We start from the raw sequence: 13,348 nt of genomic DNA, 5'->3' as shown, positions 1-13,348 counted from the left end.
GGTGAGAGAAGGAGAACTGACTCTGGGTGGTGAACACACAATGTGATATATAGATGATGTATTACAGAATTGTACACCTGAAACCTATGTGACTTTACTAACCATTGTCACCCCAATAAACTTTAATTTAAAAAAAAATGAAAAAGAAAAGAAATGAGTTGAAAAACAGGTAGAGCAAAATAATAAAAAGACAATTTTCATTTCAGCTCAATGTGGAAAAAACTATTTGGTTTTAGTCTGTGATGAGACTATTGTAAGAATGGAGTTAATCCAGGTAAAACACTTGGAGGAGTGCTTGACACAGAGAGAACAGACCCCATCTCCCCCCAAAAAAATCTAATTATTTTTAGAACTGTTGTAATAATTATTCTTTCCCTTGTATATATTAAAAAGAGTAGCAACATCTTAAGCTACTAATAAAGATCAGTGCATATTGGGGTTAACTATGGATGAGGCACTGAGCTGTGCTTTATGTAGATTCATTTATTCCTACGGATTGTCTCAGTTATATGAATACAGCAGAGGAACCAGGGACATAAAATGGTTAATGAATGTTCCAAAAGTTATACAGCTTTTAAGACAATGATTTATAATAGAACTACTAATATAATTTGGAGAAAGAAAGATAGTCCTGGATGCTGGACCCACTGACTAGAGTTCGAGCTCTGACTCTGCCACCTTTATTAAGTTAACTTTCCTGTTGCAGGTTCCCTCATCTGTCAGAGGAAGAGGTTGAACTACAACTTACTTAAAGTTCCTTCTAGTTCTTTCTTGTGCTTCCATAGCTGAGGCTAAATGTAAAAAGTCACAGTTATTTGAGGACTTTTAAAAATGAATTTTAGTTTTATCCATTTAAATCGTAACTACTTTCTACAGTTAATAAAAATGATCACAATGAAATCTTCACAGTGCTGGAAATGAAATGTCTATTCCATCTAATCACTCTATAGTTTTCCATAGCAGAGAAGGACATCAAGTAAATCTAGGAATATCAAATACTATACTTCTGACTTTTTGTTTACAAGGAAGCAGGGGGAATCTTTATGACATGATAGTAATTTGGAAAGAGATTATAATCATTATAAAGGAGATCTCCCCACTATGTGTACTTTAAACAGAGATGATCTCATACCCTAACATAGTTACTAGAGGTGTTCACAGAGATGCCTGAATGCTGTATGGAAAAAGTATTACAGTAGGAAATCTGTTTTTGTTTTTTGTATTTTGTTTTTCAGTTAATAGCTTTTCCCCCTAATGCCTTACTAAACTATCTTAATTTAACACACTGCAGACATTTTGCTTTAGGCTATTTTTTTCTACCTACAATTTATAGCATTTTGGTTTAGTCTCATGTGCTTAGTTTCAATCAACACAAACAGCTTTATGCTCTCTACTGAGAAAATATGTTTATTGAGAAAAATACATTTTCCCCAACAATATTCCCAGAGTATCTTTAAATATGATTTCCTTAAGACATGCTGAATAAATATTATACTGTAGTGTTTAAGAATAATGAAGTAGGTTTTCATCAGTTAAATTTTTGTAAATCTTATATTAATTTTAACAGTCAACCAGTATACATACATATTCATATACACTTAAGTAATTTTACTGTTCTCATCTAGTTCAGGTCTTTCTGAGAGTCAGATGGTCTCAGTGAATAGAATTAAAACAATCATTTCCTTCTGAATTATTTCAATACATGTTTTAGTGGATATTACACAAAGCATAAAATGCCAAGTTTTGTTTTTTGTTTTTTGTTTTCATTTAAAAACATGAAGATCGTGAGATATATATGTAGTGACCACCAAGAAGGGATTGGGTTTCCTTGAGATTTTTTTTTTTTTAATATTCCTGTCTTAATTGTTATAGCTTGGTTAACTGGGGTGATATTATGGTCTAATATTTCAAAGCAAATTAACCGAGTTACTGTCAGCAAGAGTCATCAAAAATCAAGATTACTATAGTTCTCCTAGTAGAAACTGTAAGTCACAATTTGTACTTCCCTTAACAGCTTTCCCCACTCAAGCCACCTTACCTTCTAACTTGAAGGCTTAATGTTACTCTAGTATTCAGACTAATTTTCTGTCATCAGTTAGGGCTTCACATCTCCCAGGACATGCCTCAATAATTCTTATTATAGCCAGGATATAATAGGTGAACCTCTTTATACTCTAGATCATTTGACTTCTCCTTTGAGACACATTCTTGCCTGAGGCCCTGTAAGCATATGGAGAATCCTTTTAGATCATTATTTTTTTTCACAAATGGCTCCCAAATTTGTCACCATCAGACTTTCTGACTTAGCTCTTCAACCTCAAGATTGGTCTTTCAATAATTCAGTGCCCAAATTATGGCCAAACTTTTTTACATAGTTTATACAACATATCATATCATCCCTGGCCAGTTGACCCTCCAGCCCCTGTTCCAGGTATGCTTTTTCCCAAAGTCCTGACACCCAGCTCTTCTTGATCACTGTTGCCTTGAAGAAGCATCATGACTCATGCATGAGTTCCATGCTATGATATATTTGTGTTGAGATATAGAGATAGACATAGAGATAGAGACAGATAGATCAAGAGAAGAAAAATAAGATAATTACTATTTTGGGATCTACTGTGCCTGGCCTTTTGCTAAGGGCTATACACATATTATTTAACCTTTATAGCAACCACATACAATAACGACTATATTTTTTTCAAGTACAAATGATAAGGTTGAGAAATATTATGCAATATGTTAGAGAGCACACAGAAGAAGGTGACAAACCAGAGCTTTAAACCCACATCAGTCTGAATTCAAAAGCACATAATTGTATAGTTTCCCATATCTTAAAAGTTATGGGCATGAATGCCACTATAGAATTTACTTTTAGCCTACACTGCCATTTTTAAGAAATGCTCTAATATTTTGTTTTGTTTTGTTTTGTTTTAATGCATAATTTAAGTTCTTCAAAATGCATTCTGTAAATGTAGATACTTTTTTACACTCAGAAGTCAGGCTACCATTTATTCATACAAGAATAACTGGATTGCTAGGTGTATTCTAAAGCCTTTTCTACAGTGACTAGAGTAATAGTTTATTTTTTAAATATAATGACCTTACTTAATATTTCTGTTCATATGCTTTCATCTAAACAATTCAAGAAATGAATTTTATATGTGAAGAGATAATATTTTTAAAAACCTCTTGAAAAGATTGAAACATGAATGCTGTCAGTAAATGTAAAAATGTTATGAAATAAATTATTTTCCTTGTAAGTATGAATACATAAGTTATTGCATTCTAAATATGGTGCTTAACACAACAACACAAACAGTAATAATCTTTTCTTAAACTCTAAAATATAAAGCTAGAAATATAATGATTAAGTCAAGCATATCTTTCTTAAGGTCAGTTTTCTTACTAGATACAGAGGGTGTCAAAAATGTATACACATTTTAAGAAAATAAAACTGTATTAAAATTGTAATATTCAATATATACCGATAACAAAAGATGAATACAAGTCACGTTTGACTTCTGCAATTACAGGAGGTGCTCAAAGTGGTTACCATCAGGGTCCACACACACTTCTGATTATGGCGAACTATTGCTTGAGCAATGTTGACCGACGTGTCCAGTTGTATACATTTTTTTGGCACCCCCGGTATATTAATGATAATGCAGAATATATAGTTAAGGTTATGTGCTATTGCGATTTTCATCAGAAGTAGAGAAATACTTTGACTTAAGTCGAAATTTTTAATGATAATGTGAAAATTGTTAAATTTGTGTTTTTTAAAGCTCTGCCAAATAACAGAGAAGCATATAAAAATTATAATAAAGATAAATCTCAATATTTCTTTGTGTTATTTCCAATTTTCTCCTGATAACATTTCTGAACAAAAAAAAAAAAAGGAAGAAGGAGAAAATGCAAAGTAGATATACACTAAATTACTAAATTATGGGACTATGAAAGTAGTCATTTATGTCTATCTTTGGTATTTTAAAATATTACCCCCAATTTCCAAAAAAGTTCTATCAAACTAAGCATTTGCTTAAAGAACAAGCCTAGACTCCCTGCCTTGAAAGACTTCACAATTCATCAGTCTTATTTGCCTACCACTCGTTTTTGCCCACGTCACAATACATGCCAACTAAACCACTCATCTTTCCTAGACCTCTTAGAGCAATGCTTCTCAAACTTTAACTTACATGTGAATTACCTGGAAGTTTTGCTAAATCCTATATTCTTGCTCATCAGATCTTGGGTGGAGTCTGAGATTCTGCATTTCTAATGAGTTTCCAGGTGACCAAATGCTGCTAATCCAGGAACCATGCTTTGAATAGTCAGGGTTTTAGAGTACTGCATGCTGCTCTCCTCCTGCATTCCCTCCTCAGCCTCTAAGACTGTTAAGACGCCATCCTCCTCTGTGGCCTTCTGTGTATGTGCCCATTCGCAAGATGAATGAGCCTCTCTCATTTTGTCATCAGAGAAAATTCCGTATACCTGACATCATTCTGCTGAAGTCTTACCTTCACTTGTGTATGTAGTCAATGATCTAAACTTTGAGAGAACTATTTAGTATTTATTTTGATATCTCCACTCTCTAGCATGGTGTCTGGTACATAATAAGTGTACAATAAATACGTATCATTAAATAATTAAAGGGAGTGATTTAGAGAGGGAAGGAAAGAGAATAGAAGGCAAAGAAAAAAACAAGTGAAGGAACGGGGAAAAGGAAGAAATAGGTAGCGCGAGATCACATTTTACTATAATTTTCATTCAGCCCTTCAATATACTAAGCTTCTACATTAGGAAAAATAACAGGAATTGAAGCTTTCATTGCATTTCGGGGGGGGGGGATTTTCCATTATTTTGCGTTCTAGATAGCAATATTTCTCGGAGAGAGAGAGAGAGAGAGAGAAATAGACAGATGGACTCTTTCTTGTGCCACAAGCACGTTCTACAATAGGCCTGATAAGAAAAAGATGAATTCTTCTTCCATTTTAATTAAGCATAGTGTTTACTAGGAACTTAAAGTGAATCCCCCCCCCCCCCTTTAGTGTAGAAAGCAGTTATAATAACAGAAAAGGGAGAATGTCTTTGTCAGGAGATAATATCCAGAAGGTTTCCTAGATGAACACCAGTGCTGCAAAGGATGCTGCTGCTTTTATCTATCTTCCTTATGTTTGAGCCCTGAAATGTGCCAAGTGCAGTGCAGTACAGTAAGAACTTACCTCATCCTATACGTACTGCTTCGATTATAAACAGCAGCTTTTAGATCGCGGTTTCATGAAGGGACAAGCAATCGTTGCTAAAACAAATGCTTTACTTTGTACTTTTACTTACAGTCTTAACGATTTAGTAAGAAATGCATTAACACCAACTTTAAAGACATACTCAGATGTAGATATTGGCATACATGTGAAATATTCATCTATATTTGAATCTTCTTCGTTAAATCAATTCTTTTATTTCAAAAGTTTTATCCTAGTGTGATATATTAGTTAACTTATTTACCAACAAGAATACAATTTGTTTTATTTTATGTTTCTTTCAGGGATTGAACCTGAGAAGGCTAGAGGCAGTACAAGGAGGGAGAGAGGTAAGAAAATCTAAGGGAGAGGGCTGGGAAGGAAGAGAAAACGGTAAGTGTTGTAGTGACATGGTTGGTGATAGTGACGCGATGATGATGATGATGATGATGGTGATGATGATGACGATGATGATGATTATAATGGTGATATGTTGAGAGGAATTCTGTGTACATATACTCCATTCACTCTGGAGAACGTGAATTTTACACCTGTTTATGTAAATGTGTTACTTGTGCTTGTTCCTCTGAAACTGAAGAAAACACTGTTTCTCTGGTTAGGCGGGCTGTTTTGTTAAAATGGATTTTTAAAACAGCAAGACCCTCTGGACAGAACAGAGAAGCCTTTTGAAGAAAACATTAAATGCAATGTTTTAAATAGTTTACTGAGAAATTAGCAAAATTCTAACAATGGGAACATTTTATGACACCTATGATCCTTCACTCTCCTAGCCAAGGCTATTGGTAAATGCTACTAAGCCAATATGCATTATTAGTGTGCAATTGCTCTGGTAAGACTCATGGTTTTAAAACGTTCTTTAATTAGTGTCTGTCTCAGATACTTTATAAAGAAGGGAAGCTTTTAATAGTATCAAACATAATATCATATTGAATACATAATGTGTATTATTATTTTCTAATTCTAATGTGCAGGCTTACCACGATTAAAATTATTTTCATGCTAAATGTATACATGCTGTACTTTACTCTGTGGTTTAGGTTGCTGGCAGTCGGGGGATGGTAGAATATTGAATTCAGTATATCGATATTTTCTTATTGCCCTAAAGGTAATTTTATTTTTTGGTGATATTTACATAACAATTTTTTAGGGGTAAAAATGTGAAGATATTTTGTCTTGTAAAATGAAAAAATAAATCTTACCCTGTCCACATCTGTGGCTTCTCTTTCGATAAGAACAGTTTTCTTTGGTATTAAGTATGTGGTGTGTTCCTCTTCTCTCCTTATTGGTATAATTACCAGTTGTGTGTTTTTTAGTATTTGGCATTTTAATACCTAATAAAGTTGTCACTTAGGGCCTCTTCCCGTTTATTTGCTATTTTCCATCTAGATGAATTTGTTCCTTTTGAGGGGCACATGATAGTTGGCTCACATTGGCAGAAGAGCTAAAGAAGATAAATCTTTAGATACTTTTCATGTTGTAGGATAGTGAAGTAAGAAGGACATGGTCATCAGTACAGGCAGAATGGTGGGTGCAGGGGGGGAGAACATACCGTGTAAGGAAGACCTCAGAGCCATTTACGGTTTTGTAAGGCTAACTGCTTTGCTCAGACTTGACCAAAATGGATCTATTTAGATAGAATTTACCTCATCACCTTCTAAGTGAAAGTTCACAGTCAAGCGATACTGCTACAGTTTATCACTGCAGATTCAGTGCCTTTCAGGATATACAGCATGGAGTTGCCCTACTTCTCACTGCTATATCCTAGTTCAATAGCAGCTATATGTTCAAAGAAGGAAAATTTAAATCCATATACCCATGTAATGGCATTGCTAAATAATACGATAACAGTATTCTTCATTTGTTTGATTGAGATTTTGCAGTTTTTCATATTGTTTTTAAAAGCCTAATTACTGTGTGTTTTTTTAATTGAAAAGAGTTGCTCTTAAATTTTATTGCTTATTTATTTCATTTCCTCTGATTTTATTTTTATTTTAAATGTATTTAAAGCTTATAGTTATGAAACGTGTAGATAATGTGCTTCAAATTTTTTAAAAATGTGTTTTTTCCTTGAAACTATTTTGTGGTTTGTGTGAAGATCAGTAATTTAATGACCTACAATTTATTATATGCATCTGCCCTGAATGGACAACCTTGATTTAGGCCTTCTCTCTGTGGTTGGTGGAAGGTAAGTTCTTCAAATGAATGATAGCCCAGTTATGTCTTCTACACTTGACACCCCTAACCCTGGAATAAAAAGTAAGTGTCAATTATCAAAATTCAAAACAGCTGCTTCACTTCTGTGGACAACACACGGTTATTTGAATATATTTTGATTAAACCTAATGTTCACCTTAGTTTTTCTCATGATTTTAAAGCCTAATATATTCTATGGTAAGAATCTTTCAGGAAATATCAGACAATTAGGTGAAATAAGTTGTAAAAACTGTCCTGTAAAGTCTCAGTGGTATGTGATCTGCAAACACACAGTTGCTTTCGACATGTGACATGGAGCTTTCTGATTCCTATTTACTGTGTTTTATTACATGTGTGCATTATACATATGTGTAATATATACCTCTGGTTATATTAAATTGAAATGTGTGAATTTAGAAAACTCTTACTCAAAACATTCTCTTAGAATTTCTTATCCTAATGCTATTGTGATTGATGGTAGTTTAATGACAATGATTACCTCCTGAGATGAATTAATTTGTCTTAGTTCAAATGACAGATATTTCCAATAGGTGTTGATGAATGTAATACTAATGGCCTATTGCCAAATATTTATAAGAAGGTTCAGGCAGTGTCATTTAAAATGTTCTATTTACTTATTTGAGATAATGACAACAGTTAGCATACAACATATGCATAGAAAATTGAAGCAGGCCATAATAATGCTATTTAGTTAGATATTAATTACTATTAAAAAAAACTATTTGCTAGAGAGTAAAGCTAGATTTGAACACTGCATACTGTATAAAAATAACACTTGAGAAAAAGTGATTGAAATCTAAGTTAATTTTGCAAAAGAAATAGAGATGGATACAGTCTAAATTGCTTGTATTATTATAAAATATTTGAAAATAGATATAAATTGTATTTTAACAAGTTATATCAGTATTTTTACATATTTATACATGCATACCATGTATAAATTGAGTTACCATGTATAAATTGAGGTGGTTGATCATAATAGCTAATAACAAGTTTATTTTAAAAAGAGGGATTAGTGGAGTGCTGTACAAATGTGACTAACTAATATTTCTTTCTGGTTATAAACTTCCTGCCTCTTGTGAAATCTATGAGATCTTGTAAGTCATAGAGAAACCTCAGTGAAAACTCATTGATATGACACATAGAGAAATTATTATATTTTTTTCTCAAGGAATTTATATTCTTCCATATACTGTGTTTATAGTTAAATGTGACTAAAACCAAGTTATTATCAGTTTTCTTAAAAGACTATATACTTTTGTTATTTTAAATAGTATTGTACTTTTCAAAGTACAGCTTTGTTAACTTAATAGTTAAAGATTTATCTGTGTGGGCATGTATATTTGTGTGTGTATGTATGTATGTGGGTGTGCATGTGTGTACACACCAATTTTGAATGGCATATTGTCTCCACTTCCACCCGACCTTAAACATACACAACCATCCATATTCTGGATATCTTATATCACATGATATGTGACTTTATATCATGAGTCAAGATAACTAATTATTATGGTTGGATATCTAAATCAGGGTTAAACATTTAATTTCAGAAATTGTGCTACTAAATGTGGTAAGCTAATGTGAGACAAAATGGTTCATGGGATTTATGGATTATGGCTGTGTTGTTGGAAATTACATAGATTCCAGAACCATGAAGGCAATGGAAATGTAGTGCAAGTGTGTAATGATCAAGAATTACTTTTCTATAATTGTGAACCTTAGATCTCCCAAAGTGATGAACAAAATAAGCAGAGATCATGTCGCCTTTCTTCACCTGGAATTCTGAAGAAGACATGATTAATATTGATACACTTGAATATTTTAAATAAGTTGCTTTGCACTCCTATGAAACAGATTATAAATATGCTTCCTAAACATCTGAAAGAAAATTAGTACTTTAATTTTTAGAAGCATTCCTCAGAAATATGACCAAAAACATTGTAAACATATTTATCCCTTTACTAGAAAAATTCCCTGTGGTGGTCTAGAAATTTTCAGTTGATTATATTTAGTCATGTCAATGATATTAAAAAAAAAAAAACCTCACTTTTACTTGGGGGATTGCAAGTGCAAACACATTCTAATAGAAACATAGTTAAGAAAAAGCGGGCATTCTTTTCAAATGATTAAAATAGCTGATTTGTGAATGTGTCATTCTCAAGAAAATCACGAGAATGTCTTGCAACCTATCTGTTCTGTAGTTCAGCTTGCTTCATTAACTTTCTCTATTAGACTACAGTATTTCCAATCCTCTATTTTCTTTGCCAAAAACAATAAATAGGAAAGCATAGATGATATGAACTTCTAATACTTAAAGAAATACAATTAATCAGAAACATTTGCAAAAGGTAGATTGGATATCAAATGTTTAGTTCAATGCTATTTTCCATCTGTGCTTTATATTTCAATGCATTAATCATTTACAATAATAATTCAAGATTTTCTGTTTATGTAAAATGACTTGAGCATATAATATTCCTAAATAAATTATTTTGTTTTGATAAACAGTGGATTTTGTGCCTTTGCTAACATAGTTGAAGAGACTTTCCATTGTTTATCCCTTGACAGTTTATTTCTACTTTTGAGTTGAAAGTTTATTTTTAAATTTGATTTCAAGAAGGGAGAAAATACAAAGAATGAGATCAGTTATATTTCATATTTCAAATGTCTACCTAGAATAGTAGTAGTACAAGCATATTTCAAGTGGAACAAAATAAAAATTGCCATTGATTGATCTTTCCTTTTTTTAACTTAATTAGAATTATTAAGCATATTTTTTTAGGTCTAGGTTATTGCTTAAGTTAACTATTACTTCTCCCATGTCCCACAGACCACTGGAGAAGATTTTTTTTAAAGGGATGAAAGAAGAAAAATATGTGAGTTCTAAGAATATAACTAAAATTGAACAAAGTGTATTGTTCTTCAAAATAGGAGTTAGCAAAAAGTGTTGAGGTACCATTGTTTTCTGAAATCTAATATTTTATATAATTTTGAAATTATAGGTGATAACTAAACATCTTTAAAGTTTTGTGAATCACATATAAAATCCTCATCAAGAAACAGATAATGATTATCAGATATCTTTAATAATTTTTCTGTAAAACTTTCATTTTTATGTTTTCTTTATTGTTTGATATTCAGAATAGACTGAAAACTTCTACTTTTGTTCATATTTAGCCATCTCATTGTGATTGCTGTAAAGTTTCATAGAATAAGAGATTCCTTATATCCCCAGTGATGACAGTTATTTTGGGAAATACATGCGTATATAGATTAATATATTCTTTAAGATTCTTCTTATAACTAGAATTACTCAATGGTTCAATGCCTATAATTTTCCATTAAGACGCATCTGATTTACAATTTGATTTTAAGATCAAGAGATCTTTTAAGGACTCAGTAAACAAACTCCTTATTTTTTCCCCTTCTTGGGATTGACAGGCAATAAAGGAAGTGAAAGATTGTTGTGCTTATAAGTCAGAATTTAATTAAAATAATTATGCTTTATAAGACCACAGTAATTATTCTTGTTTCAAAATTTGAGAGGATAAAATGAGTTAATATATGTAAAGCTCTTTGAACAGTGCCTGCCACATAGGAAGAACCCAATAAATGGTCACAATTACTATTATTGTGTTTTATATCATCTGCTCTTCCCTTCATCTTTTCTTCTGTCAGAGACAGTTTGAGTGTCATGTTGTTGGGAGACTTTACTGTCTACACAGACAAGCCTACATCATGGGAATGGATGCTATCCAAGGCCTAGCCTTACTCTTCAAAGATTATACATTACAAATAGGTTTTGGGATGACAGATTCCAAATAGGACACCAAAATCTATTTGGAATCCATCATTTAATCTCAAAAATCCTTAATTCCATATTTCATATTTCAGATGAAGGAAAATACATTTACCTGTTCTACTTATAGCGTTGTTTATAGACAGCAGTGTCTAAGGCCTATATGTTTGGTAAGCTATTTTTCACTTCCTCCGTATTGTCTGGGTGATCTTCAAATTAGATTTTGAAGATGTCTTCTATGTTTTTAGACCATTGGCATTCCAAGTGACTATCCAAAAGAAACCTGTTGATGAAGCAAAACTAAGCTTATTAGAGCTGCTTCAGTAAGAAAGAGCACATTCTTAGTAGTATCACAAATGAGGGGGGAAATCCAAAAGAAGTGTACACCATTTAATTTTCTTTTTCTCTTTATTTTGGAAATGTTTGACTGATTGTGTAGATTAGATATTTCTAGAGTATGTACAGAGTGACAGAATGACATTTCCCAAGGGAAGTAGGAAAAAGAGGAAAGAAGTGAGAGGGAGCCAGCTTTAGACATACATGAAATCATCACTGTGGAAGGATGAAAGAAGCATCACATATAGGAAATCCATTTCACACATATACACACACATAAATTAAGAGCCACACTAAAGAATATTTATAACAGATTTAAACAATAATTTTAACCCCAGTGAATTCCATTAAGCAACAATCATTTTTATGACAAAGTTCTCCAAAATGGACTCTGCAATTTCAAATTGCACTGGCTGGAACTATGTTAGTTAAAGACATAGATAGACACATGAGTTAAAATGTAAGGTAAGATGGAATTGGACCTCGAGGGTCAAATAGGTTGAGAAGACAACATGAAAATTTTATTTGGGTGACCTCCTGTTTTAAGAACGTGGCCTAAGATCAGGTGTGGGGCTTGACAAATCTTTTAACTCCAAGCAGAATGAAACTAAGTGGAACAAACAAAAACAAGATTGAGAAAAGTCCTTATAAGGATTTGAAAGATTACTTCCAGTAAAGTTTGTCTAAAGGAAATCAGTCTGAATAAAACTTTGAATTCATGAGTGCTGGGAGTTAGACCTCCTCTTATTGACTGACAGTGCAGTCATGAAAGCAGACCAACAGTAGCTTTGCAGCTACTAGTCCCCCATGACTACCCGCAATGATGGTCTCAGCTATCTACTCTGCAGTTGGATACATCATTTCTAATTAGAGACTGCGGTATAACTTCCCCTAGCTATTCTGCATGGTCTATCAAATAAATATACTTCAGCACCAAAAACTAGGGTTGGAAAAAGGGTATTTTTTCTTTCTCTTTTCTCTCCCTGTCTCTTCTTTTATGATATTCAAATGATAAAAGCATCATTTAACTCCACTTTGTAGTTTACACTGGTACTGTGGTAGAAGATTCCCATGATCTGGCTGTTCTCCTAAGACAGTTGTGGTTAGGAAGAAATGCTGTTAGTGACTCTTCTGGAATGAATATTGGGCCACCATTTTCACCCTGTTTTGTTATTTTTTAATCAATAGGGGTTGACTTAAGAAAATACCATAATTTTTCTGAAACAACCAGTTGTGCAATTTTTCTCTTTATTGAGGCTCAGTTTCAGCAGGTTTGGTTTCTTCTGAGGCTTCTCTCGGAGGCATATCACCACCATCTTGCTGTGTCCTCACCTGGTCTCTCCTTTTAATTAGCTCCTGATTATCATTGCAAAGTTAATTTCTCAATTGTCCCTCTCCTCTAAAACGATCACATCTGTAATGGGATGGAGGGAGGTGGTCTTGTCTTTCACTGATTAAAAATAACATACTATAAAGGGAGATAAATGTTGGCAATATAGTAAATTAAAACGTTCTCTATGCAGATTACTGATTGGATGTATATCTGATCCATTGTATTTCTTAAAACAAGTTATCGCCGATACATGAATCCTGAACATTAGCTTGACCTTTATTTTTCTTTTGTACACTAAAGGGAAGGGAATCAGACAATATTCTGCATAGGAAAATTCACAACATACTTGCTTCTCCATTTCTGCATGGCATCAGGGGTAGACAATCATAAACAGGACCTAGA

General features: G+C 32.9%; 1 protein-coding gene across 3 annotated transcripts in view; it reads left to right on the top strand.

Annotated features, from left to right (window-relative positions):
- The window catches only part of CCSER1 (coiled-coil serine rich protein 1), a 1,114,085-nt gene that overhangs the window by 751,817 nt on the left and 348,920 nt on the right, over positions 1-13,348 (top strand). For all 3 annotated transcript variants that reach the window (XM_074323491.1, XM_074323495.1, XM_074323500.1), the window contains exon 10: positions 5,546-5,590. In XM_074323491.1, the coding sequence (XP_074179592.1) occupies positions 5,546-5,590 (45 nt within the window). The remainder of the gene's footprint in view (positions 1-5,545; positions 5,591-13,348) is intronic.

The sequence above is a fragment of the Rhinolophus sinicus genome, linkage group LG02, assembly GCF_036562045.2.
Source record: "Rhinolophus sinicus isolate RSC01 linkage group LG02, ASM3656204v1, whole genome shotgun sequence".
NCBI lineage: Eukaryota > Metazoa > Chordata > Mammalia > Chiroptera > Rhinolophidae > Rhinolophus > Rhinolophus sinicus.
The sequence above is the reverse complement of the archived record's forward strand: the minus strand, read 5'-3'. Positions and strand labels throughout refer to the sequence as shown.